The sequence below is a fragment of the Ranitomeya imitator genome, chromosome 2, assembly GCF_032444005.1.
Source record: "Ranitomeya imitator isolate aRanImi1 chromosome 2, aRanImi1.pri, whole genome shotgun sequence".
Lineage (NCBI taxonomy): Eukaryota > Metazoa > Chordata > Amphibia > Anura > Dendrobatidae > Ranitomeya > Ranitomeya imitator.
In genome coordinates, this window is record NC_091283.1 from 835,206,954 (window position 1) to 835,231,556 (window position 24,603).

Below are 24,603 nucleotides of genomic sequence, written 5' to 3' on the forward strand. Positions count from 1 at the left end.
CCTATATACAAGAATATAACTACTATAATACTGCCTCCTATGTACAAAAATATATCTACTATAATACTGCCCCTATGTACAAGAATATAACTACTATAATACTGCCCCTATATACAAGAATATAACTACTATAATACTGCACCTATATACAAGAATATAACTACTATAATACTGCCCCTATGTACAGGAATATAACTACTATAATGCTGCCCCTATGTACAAGAATATAACTACTATAATACTGCTCCTATGTACAAGAATATAACTACTATAATACTGCCCCTATGTACAGGAATATAACTACTATAATACTGCTCCTATGTACAAGAATATAACTACTATAATACTGCCCCTATGTACAGGAATATAACTACTATAATACTGCCCCTATGTACAAGAATATAACTACTATAATACTGCCCCTATGTAAAAGAATATAACTATTATAATACTGCTCCTATACACAAGAGTATAACTACTATAATACTGCTCCTATGTACAAAAATATCACTACTATAATACTGTCTCCTATGTACAAGAATATAACTACTATAATACTGCCCCCTATGTACAAGAATATAACTACTATAATACTGCCCCTATGTAGAAGAATATAACTACTATAATACTGCTCCTATGTACAAGAATAGAACTACTATAATACTGGTTTTCCTTTCTAATTATAGATGTGATTTCTTTGTAGTGCTTATATTGACTTTTTATTTGAATATAAAATGATAAAAAGTTTATTTTTGTAAGTGCTAAATTCATTTTTTTTAAACATCTGAGGAAAAAAAATATATACAAAAGCATATTTTTTCTTTTAAGGATGTTTAATTTTCAGATTTCTTTAATGAACTGAAATAATGTATTTTATTTTCCTTTTTTGATTCTGACAATAACAAGCGGCAAAAACGAAACAAACCGTACAGTATGAATGAACAAGTGCCGTGATTGGAGATAATTTTTCCTGAGCTTTGTAGCCTTCTATAACTAGTAGTCAACTGCAGGTGGTGCTAGTAGGCAGATAATGGCTGAATTGAGTGCTGAAAACAAATTATACCATTCAGTGTGATAATGTGAACTAAATAAAGGAGAAATAAAATACCGGTAAATAAATTTATACTGAAGCTCCTGGATTTTAGTGGTTCTCTCATGAAATCAAGTTATCATCACCCATCTACAGGATGCTGCTGAAAAAGTTGAGCACAGCGCTCAGCCCCCCTATAGTGAGTGAATAGACCAGTGGTCAAAGATGCACTATGCTGCTCTACTTAACTGGGAAAAAAGTGCCCCGTTCTGCCGATCTGTGCTGACCCCAGTGGATAAACCCTTACTGATTAATACAGTGCCTCGAAAAGTATTAATACCCCGTGAACTTTTTCATGTTGAAAACAAAAACTTTAAGATTTGTTTATTGAGTTTTTCATGTACTAACACAAAGTAGAAAGTATTTGGGATGTATAAATGAACTGATACATGGTTTTCTAAATATTACAAAAAAATCTGTAAATCGTAAGGTGTGTTTGTGGATCGCCCCCAGACACAGGGCCACGAGTTCTCGGTACCGGGCCTCTCTGGTTCGGTGCTGAGGCTGTCACGGTGGCTAGACCCGGTCCGCGACCCTGCTAAGGGGCGTCCAGTAAAGGGGGAAATAAGTCTGTCAGGGGTTCGTGACGCCACCTGTGGTGTTCGGTCAGGGTGACCGACGCTGCTGTGGGGTCCGCTGGGGTGATGTTATGGCAGCTAGATGGTATATCTTCCCACAGGTGAAGTATGTCCCCAGGGCTTCCCAGTAAGGTAGATGGTGATGGTGTAGGGTGCAGGCAATAACAAGGATACAGGGTTGCAGTCTCTTTACCTCTTTACTGAAGACTTCAGGATCCTCAATCCAGAGCACGCTTAACAGGGCTGTCAGAGACCGGCCGGTCCGATGGGCACATCCAGAGTTTCCTTCGCAGATGGAAATCGTTGCCTACCACTAGCGCCTGTGTGTTGTAGTCCTACCCTGCTGAGCATTCGGAATAGTCCTCACAACTGCTGTTCTCGTTCGTTCGTTCTCTACAGCTCTCTCGTTCTTTGGTTCCAGATGTTACTAGTTTCTAACGTCCCCTAGGTATGTTATGGCTAGGACACCACCCGTATGACGGGAAAGCTCGGAGCTCTTCCGGGACCCTAGAGACGCCCCTCTCCATGCGTTGCCCCCTATGTCTTCGTAGGTGTAGTAAGGTAGACAGCCAACCTATAATTAACTGTCCGGCAGAGTTTGAAGTAAGGCCTGAAGTCAGTTACTCCTGCGGTGTTCCGGCCACCGACTACGCGCCTCAGTAAGATGTTGCCTCTCTCTCTCGGCACGACTCCTACTGGCTCTCCTTTGTGCTTGATCTCGTTTACACTATTCCACAATATCCTTCCCTTCATGTCTCTTTCTCAGGATACCGCCACAGGGTGTGCAGGCGCGGTTCCGTTACGTTCTGTTCTGTTCGCTAGGCACCTGCCAGGTTCCCACGCCTGACAGGGACCCCCCTGTGCCTTCTCCCTGCAACACCCCCTGCCACGGGATGTTGCCTGGTTCCAACCCAGTCAGCTTCTGACTAACTTCCTCCCCAGCCCCTAGTTTTACCAGTGTGAGGAGTGGCCCAATAAATAAAGCCTTTTTCTCCCCCTAGTGGCCGGATTGTGAAGTGTAATGTGTTCTGGTGATACCTGGTCAGGAGAACTCCTTAGTGCCATCAGACGTACCGCCACTCTCCTTAGCGGCAGAGTGTCATACTGCAATGACCAGGTCTCTGGGGCGCTGCATTTGTATTCAGCCTCCTGTAGTGTGATACCCCTAGTTAAAATCATTAGTGACCAATTGCCTCCAGAAGTCATATAATTAGTACATTGAGTCCGCTTGTGTGGAATTTCTTCTCAGTATAACTACAGCTGTTCTGTGAAGGCCTCAGAGGTTTGTGTGAGAACATTAGGGATCAAACAGTGTCATGAAAACTAAGGAGCCCACCAGACAGGTCAGGGATAAAGTTGTAGAGAGGAATGGTTAAGTTGTAAAAGAAAAAAAAAAAATTGTGCAAGTTTTGAACATGTCACGGAGCACTGTTCAATCCATCATCCACAGATGGAAGGAGTATGGCACAACTGCAAACCTACCAAAACATGGCCGTCCACTTAACCTGACATCCCAAGCAAGGAGAGCACTAATTAGAGAAGCAGCCACCAGGCCCATTGTCACTTTGGAGGAGCTGCAGAGATCCACAGCTCAGGGGGAGAATATGTCCACAGGACAAGTATTAGTCATATACGCCACAAGTCTGGCCTTTATGGAAGAGTGGCAAGAAGAAAGCCATTTTTAATAGCAAGCTATAATCAGTTCAGTTTGCACGTACAGTTGAAACCAGGAGTTTCCATACACTATATAAAAAGACACATCTGCATGATATAAGCGACTGTTGTTTGATTTGTACTCTTGATAATCCCTTATCCTTCCCCGTTTTGCTTTTTTCCCCTTCCTGCACACCCTGGTGGATTCCTCTGTTATATGTGAATGAATAGTTTGTGTGAGTGTGTGGAGTTTTCAGTTTCCCTTTGTCTTTCCCCTTGTCTTTGTTGCCCTGTTTGTCGGGTTGATGTACTGCGGTGCACAGCAGCACCCCCTCTTCACTCTGTGGGAGAAGGGGACATATGAAGGGCTAACTTAGGAGATAAGGCAAGGGGGAAGGCCCCGGCATCTTTGCCATCTGAAGTATCCCGGGGAACAGGGCGAGCTAGGGCACCCCCTAGTGTTAAGGCCAGGAAAATAGCCACTGGTCCCCAGGTCACTCGACAACTGTGTTGTGACAATAATCTTATTTTCTCAAGATGTCATCTATTTTGTGAAGTGCACCAGTCCGTCCTGCAGCAAAACAACTCCACAACATGATGATGCCTCCCCCGTGTTTTACAGTGGGGATGGTGTTCTCAGGCTTCCAAGCTTCTCCCTTTCTCCTCCAAACATAATGATGGTCATTATGCCCAAAAAGTTAAATTTTATGTTGGTCAGGCCACAGGACATGTCCCTAAAAATTAAGCTCTTTGTTCCTGTGTGTATTTGCTATCATTAATCTGGCTTTTTTGTTTCTTTTTGAGTAATGGCTTCTTCTTGGCAGAGTGGCCTTTCAGCCCATGTTGATACAGTACTCGTTTCACTGTGTATATTGATACAATCTTACCAGTTTCCACTATCATCTTCACAAGGTCTTTTGCTTTTGTCCTTGGGATGGTATGCACATGTCTGACCAAAGCACGTTCATCTCTGGGACACAGAACCCATCTCCTTCCTGAGCGGAATGATGGCTGCACATTCCGATCTTGTTTGTACTTGCGTATAATTATTTGTACTGATGAAAGAGGCATCTTCAGGTATCTTGAAATTGAACCCAAGGATGAGTCAGACTTGTTCAAGTCCACATTTCTCTTCCTGATATCTTGGTCTATTTTTTGAGCCTTTACCATGATGCTACACAAAGAAGCAGTGTGATACAGATGTGCATTAAAATACATCCACAGGTGTGTCTCTAATTAACTCAGATGTTGCAAACACATGACATCATCATATGGGCAGTCCAGAATTGTTTAAAGGCATAGTAATCTTAGTATATGTAAACTTTTGACTTTGCAGTAAGTAATAAAAATGCCTTGAAACATTCTCTCTCTCTCTCTCGCTCTCTCTCTCTCATTATTCTGGCATTTGGCAAATATTAATAATTATAGTAATCCTAATTGACCTTAAACAGGAATGGTTTATTCTGATTTCATGTCAGATGTTGAAAAAAACCTTCAGATGTGTTTTTTCATATAGTGTATGTAAACTTCTATTTTCAACTGTTACCATGTAGGGGAAACAAAGCAAACGTGGAAGAAGGGGCTCTGGTCAGATGCATCCAAAGGAGAACTTTTTGCTCTAAATGCAAAATGCTATGTGTGGCGAAAATGTAACACTGCACATCACCCTGAAAACACCATCCCTGCCATCACACATGATGGTGGCATTATCCTGCCGTGTGGAGGCTTTTCTTCAGCAGGGGCAGGGAAGCTGGTCAGAGTTGATGAGAAGATGGATGGAGCTAAATACAGGGCAATCCTTTAGTGAATGTAATAGACTACTGTAGAGACTGGGGTGTAGGTTCACCTTCCAGCAGGACAAGAACCCTAAACATCCTGCCACAGTAACAATGGAGAGTTTATATCAAAACATATTAATGTGCGTGAACGGCCCAGTTGCAGTCCAAACCAAAATCTTATTTAGAAGTTGAGACAAGATGTGATAATTGCTGATCACCGACGTCTCCATCCATTCTCATTGAGTGAGATTGATTGTGCAAAAAAGAAGGGGCAAAAATGTCACCTCTAGACATGCAAAGCTGGAGAGACAGACCCTAAAAGGCAGTAATTGCCTCAAAAGGTGGTCCGACAAAGTGTGAACTCACTTGGGATGAATACAAATGCACTTCAAAATTTCCAGGTTTATATTTCTAAAATATCTAGAAATTCATGTATCATTTCATTTACACGCCACAGATACTTGCTACTTAGTGTTGGTATCACATGAAATCCCAATGAAATACATTTACATTTGTGGGTGGAACATGAAAAAAGGGGAAAGTTCAAGGGGTGTGAATACTTTTTCAAGGCACTGTAAGTTATCATTATCCTGTAGACAGACGTTAACTTACCATGTGCTGTTTATGATGTATATACATAACGTAGATGCCATTAAAGCTCATGTGCGCTCCCTCTTGTTGTTTTTTTGCATTAAAGCCATTATAGGAATCTCCTACACTGCAGCAGGGTTCTCAAATTTAGGTCGTGTGCAGGCAAAGAACGGGTGATAAGGCTGATACACACGCAGCCAGATCCTACTACCACGATGCATGATTGTTGGAGACAATGAAAGGATTTTTCTACTACTTACATGTGTCAATGAGTCATTAAAATGATGGGTCATCATTATCAGGTTGGTGAGGGACCGATAACCGGCGTCCCCCCAAATCTGCTGTTCTCAGTGCTGGCAGAGGACGGATGTTAGCAGGTGTAGAGCTGAAAAGCAGAGGTCTGTCAACTCTGTAGTGGCCACCTCCAGGTACTGCAGATCAAAAACATCTGCAGTATTCGGCAGTGGCCACTACGATGGAGCCCTGCTGTTCAGCTCCATAGCTGCTCACGTTCAGCCACCACTCAGAAATGCTGATCAGTGGGGGTGCCAAGTGTCGGACCCCCACCAATATGATGTTGAAGACCTTTCCTAAAGATAGGTCATCAGTATAAAAGTAGTGGAACATCCCTTTAAGACCCTTACCATCCATTTGTCTAGGTGGATGAGTTCGTGTCGTGTGTACGTTTGGAACAGTTTGTCATCTTCTGTACCTGACCCAAGTTCCCGAACAGGTCTCACCACATTCCTCCACATGGTCTGGATAATAAACACTTCCCCCTCCCCTATCCCATCTCGAAAAATCATCATCTGCTCAAACAGAACCAAGTCTTTGGTTCTGGAAGACGAGGAGCTCGGATCATGGTCGCCCACCACCTGGATCAGCGGGACCCAAAGTAGCAATGTCTACACAAAATCTGGAATTTATCACTCATTTGACAATGCAAACCAAAGGCAAAGCTGATGTAAAATCAAATGGCATGTAAGATTAGTAAGTATTGAAAGGTGAGTAGAATATTCCAACAATTAGGGTCATCACTTTGTGCAATTATGATTTATGACAGTACTAATCCTGAATAAGTAACTGAATCACGATCAATATACGGTATATAAAAAAAATGACATTCTTTGCATTCACAGGTTATAAATGTTATATAACTAGATTATATATATTTGTTATAAAAGTTTCCTGATTTTTTTTTTTTTCGTTTGCAGAATATCTTAATAAATGTTTGTTCGGCTCTTCCTGAATATTCAGAAGTTACTATTTAGTTACCCTTTGCACCTCATTAATAGTTGAAAATAATGAGAGTAAAAAACAATAAATTTAAAATGTATTTCACATAAATATTTAATAACACGTACGGTATATAAGTTTTACTTAAATAATTAGATTTATTGTTTGATATGAAGAAGTGCCTGAAATTGGTAACCACAAAATTTGGGCTCAAGATAAAAAAAACTACAAATGTTATAAATCTCACTTTCTTGTGCACTTGTAAAAATCTTTTCAATTTTGATAATTACTTTAACCTCTTTAGTATATGCCATAATTTGGCCATATTTCCCATACTTATATATTTTTATAAATTGTCGCAGTCCCAAGAATTATCTTGTTTATTTATTTACTTTGTCTATGTGGCTACATGAAGACTTGTACTTTTTGATGATACGTTGTATTTGTCACTTTAATATATAGATATATAGATATATATATCTGTATATATATATATATATATATATATATATATATATATATGTATATTTATATACACTGCTCAAAAAAATAAAGGGAACACTAAAATACCACATCCTAGATATCACTGAATAAAATATTCCAGTTGCAAATTTTTATTCATTGCATAGTGGAATGTGTTCAGAACAATAAAACATGACAATTGTCAATGTAAAGCAAAATGAATATCCCATGGAGGTCTGGATTTGGAATGATACTCAAAATCAAAGTGGGAAATCAAATTATAGGCTGATCAAACTTCAGTGGAAATATCTCATGACAAGGAAATGATGCTCAGTAGTGTGTGTGGCCTCCACGTGCCTGTATGACCTCCCTATTGTACAATGCCTGTGCATGCTGCTGATGAGGCGGCGGATGGTCTCCTGAGGGATCTCCTCCCAGACCTGGACTAAAATATTTGCCAACTCCTGGACAGTCTGTGGTGCAATGTGACTGCATGTTGCATGACATGATGTCCCAGATGTGCTCAATCGGATTCAGGTCTGGGGAACGGGCGGGCCAGTCTGTAGCTTCAGTGCCTTCATCTTGCAGGAACTGCTGACACACTCCAGCCACATGAGGTCTGGCATTGTCCTGCATTAGGAGGAACCCAGGGCCAACCGCACCAGCATGTGGTCTCACAAGGGGTCTGAGGATCTCATCTCGGTACCTAATGGCAGTCAGGCTACCTCTGGCGAGCACATGGAGGGCTGTGCGGCCCTCCAAAGAAATGCCACCCCACACCATTACTGACCCACTGCCAAACCAGTCATGCTAAAGGATGCTGCAGGCAGCAGATCGCTCTCCACGGCGTCTCTAGACTTTGTCACATCTGTCACATGTGCTCAGTGTGACATAGATATAAAGAGAACTTAAGTTGAGTGCCAGGTTCTCTTTATATCTACCTCACATGGTGTGGGAACCTACCTGTGCACCCTTTACAGTAGTGCTCACGTCCTATTCTAACATGTGCTCAATGTGAACCTGCTTTCATCTGTGAAGAGCACAGGGCGCCAGTGGTGAATTTGCCAATCCTGGTGTTCTCTGGCAAATGCCAATTGTCCTGTGAGCACAACCCCATCTGTGGATGTTGGGCACTCAGACCATCCTCATGGAGTCGGTTTCTAACAGTTTGTGCAGACATATGCACATTTGTGGCCTGCTAGAGGTCATTTTGCAGGGCTCTGGCAGTGCTCCTCCTGTTCCTCCTTGCACAAAGGCTGAGGTAGCGGTCCTGCTGCTGGGTTGTTGCCCTCCTACGGCCCCCTCCACATCTCCTGGTGTACTGGCCTGTCTCCTGGTAGCGCCTCCAGCCTCTGGACACTATGCTGACAGACACAGCAAACCTTCTTGCCACAGCTCGCATTTATGTGCCATCCTGGATGAGCTGCACTACCTGAGCCACTTGTGTGGGTTGTAGAGTCCGTCTCATGCTCCCACGAGTGTGAAAGCACAACCAACATTCAAAACTGACCAGAACATCAGCCAGAAAGCATTGGTACTGAGATGTGGTCTGTGGTCCCCACCTGCAGAACCACTCCTTTATTGAGTGTGTATTGATAATTGCCAATAATTTCCACCTGTTGTCTATTCCATTTGCACAACAGCATGTGAAATTGATTGTCAATCAGTGTTGCTTCCTAAGTGGACAGTTTGATTTCACAGAAGTTTGATTTACTTGGAGTTATATTCAGTTGTTTAAGAGCTCCCTTTATTTTTATATATATATATATATATATATATATATATATATATATATATATACAGGTGCTTCTCACAAAATTTGAATATCATCACAAAGTTACTTTATTTCAGTTTATCAATACAAAAAGTGAAACTCATATATTATATAGAATTATTACACACGGAGTGATCTATTTAACATGTTTATTTCTGTTAATGTTGATGATTATGGCTTACAGCCAATGAAAACCCAAAAGTCATTATCTCAGTAGATTAGAATACTTCAAGAATACCAGCTTGAAAAATGATATTAATATCCGAAACGTTCCCTACTGAAATGTATGTTCAGTAAATGCACTCAATACTTGATCGGGGCTCCTTTTGCATCAATTCCTGCATCAATGCGGCGTGGCATGGAGGCGATCAGCCTGTGGCACTGCTGAGGGGTTATGGAAGCCCAGGTTGCTTGGATAGCAGCCTTCAGCTCATCTGCATTGTTGGGTCGTGTGTCTCTCACCTTCCTCTTGACAATACTCCATAGATTCTCACAGTGATACTGTTGTGTGTAAACCTGGTATTGGTACTTTTGGCAGTGTGGACAGAGGCCAAGTCCTGCTGGAGAATGACATTTCCATCTCTGAAAAGCTTGTCGGCAGAGGGAAGCATGAAGTGCTCTAACATTTCCTGGAAGACGGCTGCACTGACATTGGTCTTGATAAAACCCAGTGGACCTACACCAGCAGATGACATGGCTCCCCAAACCATCACTGATTGTGGCGACTTCACACTAGACCTCCAGCAGCTTGGATTGTGGCCTCTCCACTCTTCCTCCAGACTCTGGGACCTTGATTTCCAAATGAAATGCAACATTTACTTTCATCTGAAAACAACACCTTGGACCCCTGACAACAATCTTCTTCTCCTTGGCCCAGGTAAGACGCTTCTGGCGTTGTCTATTGGTCATGACTCATGAGTGGCCGGACACAAGGAATGTGACACTTGTAGCCCATGTCCTGAACACGTCTGTGTGTGGTGAAGCAATGACTCCAGCAGCAGTCCACTCCTTGTGAATCTCCCCCACATTTTTGAATGGCCTTTTCTTAGCAATCCTTTCCAGGCTGCGGTTATCCCGGTTGCTTGTGCTCCTTTTTCTACCACACTTTTTCCTTCAACTCAACTTTCCATTAATCTGCTTGGATACAGCACTCTGTGAACAGCCGGCTTCTTTAACAATTACCTTTTTTGAGTTACCCTCCTTGTGGAGTGTGTCAATGACGCCTTCTGGACATCTGTCAGTCAGCAATCTTCCCCATGACTGTGGAGCTACTGATACAGAATAAGGGACCTTTTTAAAAGCTTAGGAAGACTTTACAGGTGTTTTTTGTTAATTACTCTAATTTACTGAGATAATGACTTTTGGGTATTCATTGGCTGAAAGCCATAATCATCAACATTAACACAAATAAACATGTGAAATAGATCACTCTGTGTGTAATAATTCTATAGAATATATTAGATTCACTTTATGAATTGAGGAACTGAAATAAGTTAACTTCTTGATGATATTCTAATTTTGTGAGAAGCACCTGTGTATATATATAACTTATTACTTAAATTTTATTAACCCTTTACAGTAAAAAAAACACCCACTAAAGGTCTTTGACAGTTTTAGTATATTGCTATATATGCACTGCTAAATTTAAATGTAACTTTCTGTGGGTTAAAACAATTATACCAAATTTGCAAAAAAAAATTTTTACTATTTTTTTTTTACTTTTGTACATAAAGACACCCAAATAAAATGATTTGTGTTTATGTCACCATAATTTCAACATTTTTTTTTTTTTTTTTTTTTCCCACAACAAAATGTAATCTTCAGTGTACTATTGCATGTTTTTCGGGAGGTAAGATTAACTGAAAAATCAGCAAATCAGGATGCTTTCTTTTTTATAATTGAACACTGTTCATCATTCAGTTCTGTGAACAAACATGTTAACGTCATTCTTTAGGTTGATATGGTAATGCAAATACCAAATTTATGTAGTTTATGTAAGTTTTAGTACTTTTTGCTAAAAATAAATCACTTAGTTTAAAAGATTATTCTTTTCTGAGGTTCACAACTTTTTCATTTTTCTTTCTGTCAAACTCTTCACATGCCGGTGTCACTATAGACATTGGCATCTGAGGGGTAAGAATGCTGGGGTCCGAGCTTTCTCCGGTCCCAGCACATACATAGGGGGCTCAGCTGTATAATACCGTCAGCTCCCGCTGCGGATAGGACAGGCACAGCAGCTGCCGTCAGGATGTTCATATAGATGACTATGTGAATTGTAGGATATATGTCCAAAGATTTGGAAACTATCGGTGTATGCCAAAAATCGCCATTTTTAGCTTATTTTACCCATAATACAGTATTTCAACTGTATGAAAAAAGTAGTGTCAATGTATACAATGCACCATACATACATTTTCTTTTCATCTTCTTTCAAATTCACCATTAAGAGTACTGAAATTGTCCCACCAAATAATTTAGTCTGTCTTGATTATTGTTTTTACATTTTTTTTTTATTAATTTTTTATTTAATTGTTTATTTACTCTATGAAGGCTGGATTTTTTATAGGTTATTATATTTTTTCAATCTTTTCTAATGTTATCATTAATGCTTTTCATTTATAATTTGATTTTTTTTTACAATATTTCTGATATGATAGGAATGTGAGAAAGAAGTCTAAACATTAACTTTGCTTCTATTTTTGCTGCTTAGACATGAAGGAACTGGATATGAATGCAGACCTGCTACAGAAAAGAAGGTATCCTTCCTAGAAGGGGTTAAGTGCATGTCCTGCGTATGGAAATCTCCCACCAAGGAGGAAGATTTATTATTGCTTTCCCAAATTCAAGCCAGGTCACTTTATACAGTAATACAACACCCTTTCCTCTAGCCACATGCCTTTTTCCAATGATACCACAACCTTTCCCCTAGCCATGTCCCTCTATACAGTGATGCCACACCCTTTCCTCTAGCCACGTCCTCTTATATGGTGATACCATGACCTTTCTCCTAGCCATGTCCTTTTATACAATGAACCCACACCCTTTCCCCTAGCCACGTCCCTTTATATGGTGATACCACACCCTTTCCCCTAGCCACGTCCCTTTATATGGTGATACCACACCCTTTCCCCTAGCCATGTCCTTTTATACAATGAACCCACACCCTTTCCCCTAGCCACGTCCCTTTATATGGTGATACCACACCCTTTCCCCTAGCCACGTCCCTTTATATGGTGATACCACACCCTTTCCCCTAGCCATGTCCTTTTATACAATGAACCCACACCCTTTCCCCTAGCCATGTCCCATTATATGGTGACACCACACCCTTATCCCTAGCCACGTCCCTTTATATGGCGATACCACACCCTTACCCCTAGCCACGTCCCATTATATGGTGACACCACACCCCTACCCCTAGCCACGTCCCTTTATATGGTGATGCCACACCCTTTCCCTTAGCCATGTTCCTTTATATGGCGATACCACACCCTTACCCCTAGCCACGTCTTTTTGTATGGCGATACCACACCCTTTCCCTTAGCCATGTCCCTTTATATGGTGATACCACACCCTTTCCCCTAGCCACATCCCTTTATATGGTGCTACCACCCCCCTTCCCTTAGCAACATCCCCTTTTATGGTGATACCGCGCCCTTTCCATAGCCATGTCCCTTTATACAGTGATACCACGCCCTTTCCTCTAGCCACTTCCCTTTATATGGTGACACCATGCCATGTCCCTTTATATGGTGATACCACACCCTTTTTCTTAGCCACTTCCCTTTGTATGGTGATACCACATCCTTTCCCTTAGTAACGTCCCCTTTTATGGTGATACCACTCCCTTTCCCTAGCCATATCCCTTTATACAGTGATACCACACCCTATCCCTTAGCCACATCCCTTTATATGGTGATACCACATCCTTTCCCTTGGCCATGTCCCTTTATATGGTGATACCACGCCCTTTCCCTAGCCATATCCCTTTATACAGTGATACCACACCATATCCCTTAGCCACTTCCCTTTATATGGTGATACCACATCCTTTCCCTTAGCCGTGTCCCTTTATATGGTGATACCACGCCCTTTACCTTAGCCACATCCCTTTGTATGGTGATACCACATCCTTTCCCTTAGCAACGCCCCCTTTAATGGTGATATCACGCCCTTTCCCTTAGCCACATCCCTTAATATGGTGATACCACACCCTTTCCCTTAGCAATGTCCCCTTTTATAGTGATACCATGCCCTTTCCCTAGCCATGTCCCACACCCTTTCCTCTAGCCACTTCCCTTTATATGGTGATACCACACCATGTCCCTTTATATGGTGATACCACACCCTTTCTCTTAGCCACATCCTTTTATATGGTGATACCATGTCCTTTTCCTTAGCCACATCCCTTTATATGGTGATACCACACCCTTTCCCTTAGCAACATCCCCTTTTATGGTGATAAAACGCCCTTTCCCTTAGCCATGTCCCTTTATATGGTGATACCATGCCCTTTCCTTAGCCATATCCCTTTTTAGAGTGATACCACACTCTATCCCTTAGCCACTTCCCTTTATATGGTGATACCACATCCTTTACCTTAGCCACATCCTTTTATATGGTGATACCACGTCGTTTCCCTTAGCAAAGTCCCTTTTCATGGTGATACCACGCCCTTTCCCTTAGCCACATCCCTTTATATGGTGATACCACATCCTTTCCCGTAGCAACGTCCCCTTTTATGGTGATACCATGCCCTTTCCCTAGCCATGTCCCTTTATATGGTGATACCACACCCTTTCCTCTATCAATTTCCCTTTATATGGTGATACCACACCCTTTCCTCTAGCAATTTCCCTTTATATGGTGATACCACGCCCTTTCCCTTAGCCACATCCCTTTATATGGTGACACCACACCCTTTCCCTTAGCAACGTCCCCTTTTATGGTGATAACACATCCTTTCCCTAGCCATGTCCCTTTATATGGTGATACCACACCCTTTCCCTTAGCAACGTCCCCTTTTATGGTGATACCACACCCTTTCCCTTAGCCACATCCCTTTATATGGTGATACCACACCCTTTCCCTTAGCAACGTCCCCTTTTATGGTGATACCACACCCTTTCCCTTAGCCACATCCCTTTATATGGTGATACCACGCCCTTTCCCTTTTCCACATCCCTTTATATGGTGACACCACACCCTTTCCCTTAGCAACGTCCCCTTTTATGGTGATAACACGCCCTTTCCCTTGGCCGCATCCCTTTATATGGTGATACCACACCCTTTCCCTTAGCAATGTCCCCTTTTATGGCGATACCATGCCCTTTCCCTAGCCATGTCCCACACCCTTTCCTCTAGCCACTTCCCTTTATATGGTGATACCACACCATGTCCCTTTATATGGTGATACCACACCCTTTTCTTTAGCCACATCCCTTTATATGGTGATACCACGCCCTTTCCCTTAGCCACATCCCTTTATATGGTGACACCACACCCTTTCCCTTAGCAACGTCCCCTTTTATGGTGATAACACGCCCTTTCCCTTGGCCGCATCCCTTTATATGGTGATACCACACCCTTTCCCTTAGCAATGTCCCCTTTTATGGCGATACCATGCCCTTTCCCTAGCCATGTCCCACACCCTTTCCTCTAGCCACTTCCCTTTATATGGTGATACCACACCATGTCCCTTTATATGGTGATACCACACCCTTTTCCTTAGCCACATCCCTTTATATGGTGATACCACATCCTTTCCCTTAGCAACATCCCCTTTTATGGTGATACCACGCCCTTTCCCTTAGCCATGTCCCTTTATATGGTGATACCATGCCCTTTCCTTAGCCATATCCCTTTTTAGAGTGATACCACACTCTATCCCTTAGCCACTTCCTTTTATATGGTGATACCACATCCTTTACCTTAGCCACATCCTTTTATATGGTGATGCCACGTCGTTTCCCTTAGCAAAGTCCCTTTTCATGGTGATACCACGCCCTTTCCCTTAGCCACATCCCTTTATATGGTGATACCACATCCTTTCCCGTAGCAACGTCCCCTTTTATGGTGATACCATGCCCTTTCCCTAGCCATGTCCCTTTATATGGTGATACCACACCCTTTCCTCTAGCAATTTCCCTTCATATGGTGATACCACACCCTTTCCTCTAGCAATTTCCCTTTATATGGTGATACCACACCCTTTCCTCTAGCAATTTCCCTTTATATGGTGATACCACACCATGTCCCTTTATATGGTGATACCACACCCTTTTCTTTAGCCACATCCCTTTATATGGTGATACCACGCCCTTTCCCTTAGCCACATCCCTTTATATGGTGACACCACACCCTTTCCCTTAGCAACGTCCCCTTTTATGGTGATAACACGCCCTTTCCCTTGGCCGCATCCCTTTATATGGTGATACCACACCCTTTCCCTTAGCAATGTCCCCTTTTATGGCGATACCATGCCCTTTCCCTAGCCATGTCCCACACCCTTTCCTCTAGCCACTTCCCTTTATATGGTGATACCACACCATGTCCCTTTATATGGTGATACCACACCCTTTTCCTTAGCCACATCCCTTTATATGGTGATACCACATCCTTTCCCTTAGCAACATCCCCTTTTATGGTGATACCACGCCCTTTCCCTTAGCCATGTCCCTTTATATGGTGATACCATGCCCTTTCCTTAGCCATATCCCTTTTTAGAGTGATACCACACTCTATCCCTTAGCCACTTCCTTTTATATGGTGATACCACATCCTTTACCTTAGCCACATCCTTTTATATGGTGATGCCACGTCGTTTCCCTTAGCAAAGTCCCTTTTCATGGTGATACCACGCCCTTTCCCTTAGCCACATCCCTTTATATGGTGATACCACATCCTTTCCCGTAGCAACGTCCCCTTTTATGGTGATACCATGCCCTTTCCCTAGCCATGTCCCTTTATATGGTGATACCACACCCTTTCCTCTAGCAATTTCCCTTCATATGGTGATACCACACCCTTTCCTCTAGCAATTTCCCTTTATATGGTGATACCACGCCCTTTCCCTTAGCCACATCCCTTTATATGGTGACACCACACCCTTTCCCTTAGCAACGTCCCCTTTTATGGTGATAACACATCCTTTCCCTTAGCCACATCCCTTTATATGGTGATACCACACCCTTTCCCTTAGCAACGTCCCCTTTTATGGTGATACCACACCCTTTCCCTTAGCCACATCCCTTTATATGGTGATACCACGCCCTTTCCCTTTTCCACATCCCTTTATATGGTGACACCACACCCTTTCCCTTAGCAACGTCCCCTTTTATGGTGATAACACGCCCTTTCCCTTGGCCGCATCCCTTTATATGGTGATACCACACCCTTTCCCTTAGCAATGTCCCCTTTTATGGCGATACCATGCCCTTTCCCTAGCCATGTCCCACACCCTTTCCTCTAGCCACTTCCCTTTATATGGTGATACCACACCATGTCCCTTTATATGGTGATACCACACCCTTTTCTTTAGCCACATCCCTTTATATGGTGATACCACATCCTTTCCCTTAGCAACATCCCCTTTTATGGTGATACCACGCTCTTTCCCTTAGCCATATCCCTTTTTAGAGTGATACCACACTCTATCCCTTAGCCACTTCCCTTTACATGGTGATACCACATCCTTTACCTTAGCCACATCCTTTTATATGGTGATACCACATCCTTTCCCATAGCAACATCCCCTTTTATGGTGATACCACACTCTTTCCCTTAGCCATATCCCTTTTTAGAGTGATACCACACTCTATCCCTTAGCCACATCCTTTTATATGGTGATACCACGTTGTTTCCCTTAGCAACGTCCCTTTTCATGGTAATACCACGTCCTTTCCCTTAGCCACATCCCTTTATATGGTGATACCACGACCTTTCCCTTAGCCACATCCCTTTATATGGTGATACCACACCCTTTCCCATAGCAACATCCCCTTTTATGGTGATACCACACCCTTTCCCATAGCAACATCCCCTTTTATGGTGATAACACATCCTTTCCCTTAGCCACATCCCTTTATATGGTGATACCACACCCTTTCCCTTAGCAACGTCCCCTTTTATGGTGATACCACACCCTTTCCCTTAGCCACATCCCTTTATATGGTGATACCACGCCCTTTCCCTTTTCCACATCCCTTTATATGGTGACACCACACCCTTTCCCTTAGCAACGTCCCCTTTTATGGTGATAACACGCCCTTTCCCTTGGCCGCATCCCTTTATATGGTGATACCACACCCTTTCCCTTAGCAATGACCCCTTTTATGGCGATACCATGCCCTTTCCCTAGCCATGTCCCACACCCTTTCCTCTAGCCACTTCCCTTTATATGGTGATACCACACCATGTCCCTTTATATGGTGATACCACACCCTTTTCTTTAGCCACATCCCTTTATATGGTGATACCACATCCTTTCCCTTAGCAACATCCCCTTTTATGGTGATACCACGCTCTTTCCCTTAGCCATATCCCTTTTTAGAGTGATACCACACTCTATCCCTTAGCCACTTCCCTTTACATGGTGATACCACATCCTTTACCTTAGCCACATCCTTTTATATGGTGATACCACATCCTTTCCCATAGCAACATCCCCTTTTATGGTGATACCACACTCTTTCCCTTAGCCATATCCCTTTTTAGAGTGATACCACACTCTATCCCTTAGCCACATCCTTTTATATGGTGATACCACGTTGTTTCCCTTAGCCACATCCCTTTATATGGTGATACCACGACCTTTCCCTTAGCCACATCCCTTTATATGGTGATACCACGCCCTTTCCCATAGCAACATCCCCTTTTATGGTGATACCACACCCTTTCCCATAGCAACATCCCCTTTTATGGTGATACCATGCCCTTTCCCTAGCAATTTCCCTTTATATGGTGATACCACACCCTTTCCCTCAGCCACATCCCTTTATATGGTGATACCACGACCTTTCCCTTAGCCACATCCCTTTATATGGTGACACCACACCCTTTCCCTTAGCCACATCCCTTTATATGGTGATACCACGCCCTTTCCCTTAGCCACATCCCTTTATATGGTGACACCACACCCTTTCCATTAACCACTTCTTTTTATAGTAATACTACACCATTTTTTTTTTATTTAAACAACAAGTAATTATGTTTTACAATAAAATGGCCGAAATATATTAGGTCTCTTCTATTTTTTATTTATTATTTATTTGCTGCATATTATAGTGGTCCATGTGCAGCAGAAATGAGGTGGCAGAAGGGAGAGTAGGCCTCAGTTACCAAAAATGTCTTTCTTTGTTGCTCATAACAACCAATCAGAGTCCATCTTTAATCTTTAAAACAGCACTGATCAAATGCTAGCTGCCTTGTGATTGGTTGCTATAGGCAACAATGATAGTTTTGATGAATCTGGCCTGTCAGACCAAATAATAAATAACGCCACATCAACCATTTTAATAAATTTTAGTGACCTGTCTAATTCGTTCATTGATATCATTACCCCATTAAAAAAATGATCGATTTTGAAATCTCTCAACGATTTAGAACAAATTTGTGGGAAATGTTTACAGAGCGCAGAGATGTAAATCCTGACAGGAATGTGGATCAGCCATACTTGGCGGTGTCTGAGTGGCTGCCATGCTACATAACAAGACACTAATAGTCCATGGTAGATAGGGCCCTGTGGTTTGTTGCTGACCCCCCTGTGTGACTCCTTTACTACTTTGTGTATTATTTTTTGACATTCTAGGATAAAGGAGACGCCGATCCTTCGAGCTGCCAAAGAGAATAACGTGGATCATGTGAGGAAGATCCTGTCATCTGACAAATGTGATCCCTTCGAGAGAGGCAAGGAGATAGAGCTTCTGATATACTCATCCTATACTGACATGGTCTTGTATTTGACAGAAAAAAGTCCACCCCTCTCTCAAAAAAAGCAAAAAAAAGTCCCTGCAGTAATAACTTATGGGGTAGCCCTGAGTCAGCTGTTTCTAAATGTGGTCGTCTCATAAAGATTTATCACCTATCCAAAGGACAGATAATAAATGTATAATTAGTGTTAGCCCTGCTGCCAAAACCCACACCAATCTTAAGATTTTAAGAAAGGAGAGATCAAAAATCCTTGTTTGAATGGAGGAGTACTGAGCATGTGCGACAATTGCTCCATTTACTGTCTATAGTACTTTTCCATGCACATGCTCAACTGCTCCATTCTCTGGCTATAGGAGTGGTGTGGTGATCATTATTATTATTATTATTTATTGTTATAGCGCCATTTATTCCATGGCGCTTTACATGTGAGGAGGGGTATACATAATAAAAACAAGTACAATAATCTTAAACAATACAAGTCATAACTGGTACAGGAGGAGAGAGGACCCTGCCCGCGAGGGCTCACAATCTACAAGGGATGGGTGAGAATACAGTAGGCGAGGGTTGAGCTGGTCATGCAGCGGTTTGGTCGATCGGTGATTACTGCAGGTTGTAGGATTGTCGGAAGAGGTGGGTCTTCAGGTTCTTTTTGAAGGTTTCGATGGTAGGCGAGAGTCTGATGTGTTGTGGTAGAGGGTTCCAGAGTAGGGGTGATACGCGAGAGAAATCTTGTATACGATTGTGGGAAGAGGAGATAAGAGGGGAGTAGAGAAGGAGATCTTGTGAGGATCATCACACATGCTCAGTACTGCTTCATTGTCTGGCTATAGGAGTGGTGGTCGCACATGCTCAATACTGCTCCATTTACTGTCTATAGGAGTGGCGGTTGCACATGCTCAATAAATCTCCATTGTTTGGCTATAGGAGTGGTGGTCGCACATGCTCTATAAATCTCCATTGTTTGGCTATAGGAGTAGTGATTGCACATGCTCAGTACTGCTCCATTTACTGTCTATAGGAGTGGTGATCGCACATGCTCAGTACTGCTCCATTTACTGTCTATAGGAGTGGTGGTCGCACATGCTCAATACGGCTCCATTTACTGTCTATAGGAGTGGTGGTCGCACATGCTCAATACGGCTCCATTTACTGTCTATAGGAGTGGTGGTCGCCCATGCTCAATACGGCTCCATTTACTGTCTATAGGAGCGGTGGTCGCACATGCTCAATGAAGCTCCATTCACGAGGGGATCATTAGGCCCCTCTTCCTCAGTGTGGGTAGTGGTTTTAACACCTAGACTCCTAATGATCATACATTTATATCCTGAGGTTGGGAGATAAATGTTATTTATGGGAGATCCATTTAACATCCCCCACACATTATTTTATATGTCTATTCTACAGATCTGTAACATGGCACCCATTGCCTGAGACTGGCCCATACTGTCCGTGTACGTGGAGCAATTTTATACAATGTTGTTTTTTTAATGGATTGTGACGTAATTTATGCTATTTTATGGACGGATTCTCCTATAGAAACATTACTTTTAGAAAAGAATATGGCACCTCACTGATTTTCTGCAGGCACTTAAAGACCAACATGGTCAGCTCTAGGTATACAGTGAAGATCAAAAGGGTAACAATGTTTTGAACTTTTGATTTTCATGCTTCATATGTCACCATCCACTACTAGATGGCAGACTCAAGTTCAAAGCAGAATTAGATAATGAGATATGGAGCCTGAAAGTCAAAAGTTCAAAACATTGTTGCACTTTTGCTCTTTACTGTATGTGGGCCCTTGGGCAGAGACCCAGTGGGCCCCTCCTCATTTTTTGTTTTTTCTTCATACAAAAGCAAAATCACTTTTATCAGTTAATAGAGGTGTATCAGGACTTGTTTTTTGTGGTAAGAGCTGAAGTTTGTATAATTACCATTTTGGCATCTGTACGACTTTCTGATCTCTTCTGTTCCAATTTTTAGAAAGCTAATTGTTAAAAAAAACAGCAATTCTGTCATTTCAATGTTGTTTTGTTTTAGTTCGACTCTGCAAAAACTCTTACTGTTTCACTTATTCATTCTCATCTGGACTATTGTAACTCTCTACTAATCGGCCTCCCTCTTACCAAACTCTCCCCGCTCCAATCTGTGCTGAATGCTGCTGCCAGGATCATATTCCCCACCAACCGTTACACCGATGCCTCTACCCTGTGCCAGTCATTACACTGGTTACCCATCCACTCAAGAATCCAGTACAAAACTACTACCCTCATCCAAAAAGCACTCCATGGCTCAGCACCACCCTACATCTCCTCTCTGGTCTCAGTCTACCACCCTACCCGTGCCCTCTGCTCCACTAATGACCTCAGGTTAGCATCCTCAATAATCAGAACCTCCCACTCCCGTCTCCAAGACACGTGCTGCGCCGATTCTTTGGAATGCACTACCTAGGTTAATACGATTAATCCCCATAGTTTTAAGCGTGCCCTAAAAACTCATTTGTTCTGATTGGCCTACCGCCTCAACGCATTAACCTAACTATCCCTGTGTGGCCCATTCAAAAAAAACAAAAACCATAATCAGGTTCCTCGTAACATGTTCTCATACACTTTATGCAGTTAATAGCCCTCTGTGTCTGTACTGCTACATACTTAGGCTGTTAACTGGTTCATGCAGCTTTACATGAACACCCGATCCTTACACTATGGCCGGTCCAAATAAGTAAAGCAATTGTTACCATCCACCTCTCAAGTCTCCCCTTTTCCTCATAGTTTGTAAGCTTGCGAGCAGGGCCCTCATTCCTCTTTGTATCTATTTTGAACTGTGATTTCTGTTATGCTGTAATGTCTATTGTCTGGTCAAATCCCCTCTATAATTTGTAAAGCGCTGTGGAATATGTTGGCGCTATATAAATAAAAATTATTATTATTATTAGTTGTGACAACAGCATTTCAGAGGTTGGGAATGGGAGAAGGTGTCTCTTCTGAGTTCTGACTTCCATCAGCCCCACGCCTGGAACAAAAGAGTGAGGGAATTCTCATGGTAGCCATTTATTCCAATTTCCAACCTTTTAAATGCCACTGTCAAGAATGATGGCAGCATCTAATAGGTTGGGGCTAGATGGCTATCACCTGCACTGTATGGAGTGGGCTCACCTTCTGAACCTGCTGTATGCATACAGTGCACACCCGCAGTACATAGTTTGGGGATGTCATCAAAGGAAACCTGGCACTTGCCCGGTTTCTACAGTTAGGGCCAGAAATATTTGGACAGTGACACAATTTTCGTGAGTTGGGCTCTGCATGCCACCACATTGGATTTGAAATGAAACCTCTAACAACAGAATTCAAGTGCAGATTGTAACGTTTAATTTGAAGGGTTGAACAAAAATATCTGATAGAAAATGTAGGAATTGTACACATTTCTTTACAAACACTCCACATTTTAGGAGGTCAAAAGTAATTGGACAAATAAACATAACCCAAACAAAATATTTTTATTTTCAATATTTTGTTGCAAATCCTTTGGAGGCAATCACTGCCTTAAGTCTGGAACCCATGGACATCACCAAACGCTGGGTTTCCTCCTTCTTAATGCTTTGCCAGGCCTTTACAGCCGCAGCCTTCAGGTCTTGCTTGTTTGTGGGTCTTTCCGTCTTAAGACTGGATTTGAGCAAGTGAAATGCATGCTCAATTGGGTTTAGATCTGGAGATTGACTTGGCCATTGCAGAATGTGCCACTTTTTGGCACTCATGAACTCCTGGGTAGCTTTGGCTGTATGCTTGGGGTCATTGTCCATCTGTACTATGAAGCGCCGTCCAATCAACTTTGCAGCATTTGGCTGAATCTGGGCTGAAAGTATATCCCGGTACACTTCAGAATTCATCCGGCTACTCTTGTCTGCTCTTATGTCATCAATAAACACAAGTGACCCAGTGCCATTGAAAGCCATGCATGCCCATGCCATCACGTTGCCTCCACCATGTTTTACAGAGGATGTGGTGTGCCTTGGGTCATGTGCCGTTCCCTTTCTTCTCCAAACTTTTTTCTTCCCATCATTCTGGTACAGGTTGATCTTTGTCTCATCTGTCCATAGAATACTTTTCCAGAACTGAGCTGGCTTCTTGAGGTGTTTTTCTGCAAATTTAACTCTGGCCTGTCTATTTTTGGTATTGATGAATGGTTTGCATCTAGATGTGAACCCTTTGTATTTACTGTCATGGAGTCTTCTCTTTACTGTTGACTTAGAGACAGATACACCTACTTCACTGAGAGTGTTCTGGACTTCAGTTGATGTTGTGAACGGGTTCTTCTTCACCAAATTAAGTATGCGGCGATCATCCACCACTGTTGTCATCCGTGGACGCCCAGGCCTTTTTGAGTTCCCAAGCTCACCAGTCAATTCCTTTTTTCTCAGAATGTACCCAACTGTTGATTTTGCTACTCCAAGCATGTCTGCTATCTCTCTGATGGATTTTTTCTTTTTTTTCAGCCTCAGGATGTTCTGCTTCACCTCAATTGAGAGTTCCTTTGACCGCATGTTGTCTGCTCACAGCAACAGCTTCCAAATGCAAAACCACACACCTGGAATCCACCCCTGACCTTTTAACTACTTCATTGATTACAGGTTAACGAGGGAGATGCCTTCAGAGTTAATTGCAGCCCTTAGAGTCCATTGTCCAATTACTTTTGGTCCCTTGAAAAAGAGGACGCTATGCATTACAGAGCTATGATTCCTAAACCCTTTCTCCGATTTGGATGTGGAAACTATCATATTGCAGCTGGGAGTGTGCACTTTCAGCCCATATTATATATATAATTGTATTTCTGAACATGTTTTTATAAACAGCTAAAATAACAAAACTTGTGTCACTGTCCAAATATTTCTGGCCCTAACTGTACATTTGCTAGCACTGACGCCGATGGCCAACATTGAAAGTTACTATCCATAGAAAGTAGTGTGCTGCCAAAATGGAGCAGCGGTCATTCGCATTAAAGCTCCATTTGTTCTGGAGACAGCAGTACAACATTGATTATCTCCGGTAGCCCTATAGACAATGAATGGAACGGTGGCGTGCATGCTCAGCTACTGCAATGCTCCAGCAAGGTTTTTCAAAATCCCATTCTCGGGACCGGTAGGAGTCCCAGCAGATGAACACCATCCCCCACCCATCAGCAAGTTATAACCTGTCTTGTGGATTTCGATCTTCCCCTTGTGCATGGAGGAACGCTAATGATATCGGTCTCCAGTTAAGCTTCTTTCAACCAGTGTGGTTAACCTCGTGGCTTTAACATCTAGTTATGTGGTGATAAACTCCCATCTTCAAGAGTTAAGAAAAGTTTAGTATATTTACCAACAGGGGTGTAACTATGGTCGGCAATTACCCCCAGGACCTGGAGCTTGGGGGGTCCAACCTGTATCTTTTCTACCATTACTATTAATTGGGAACCCCTTTTGAAAGTTTTGTATTTGGGCTCACAAGCTTCAAGTTACACCACTGCTTACCAAGAGCT

At 42.5% G+C, this 24,603-nt stretch overlaps 1 protein-coding gene across 3 annotated transcripts in view; it reads left to right on the forward strand.

Moving 5' to 3' along the window:
• Positions 1–6,480: 6,480 nt before the first annotated feature.
• LOC138666079 (transient receptor potential cation channel subfamily V member 6-like) overlaps positions 6,481–24,603 on the forward strand; it is a 39,722-nt gene continuing 21,599 nt past the window's right edge. The window contains exons 1-4 of one of the 3 annotated variants that reach the window (XM_069754204.1): positions 6,481–6,680; positions 9,701–10,039; positions 11,873–11,918; positions 18,971–19,068. In XM_069754204.1, coding sequence (XP_069610305.1) covers positions 6,665–6,680; positions 9,701–10,039; positions 11,873–11,918; positions 18,971–19,068 — 499 coding nt within the window. In that variant the 5' untranslated portion in view covers positions 6,481–6,664. Of the gene's footprint in view, positions 6,695–9,700; positions 10,040–11,872; positions 11,919–18,970; positions 19,069–24,603 lie in introns of all 3 variants that reach the window. The other 2 variants (XM_069754206.1, XM_069754205.1) reach the window with 2 other exon arrangements.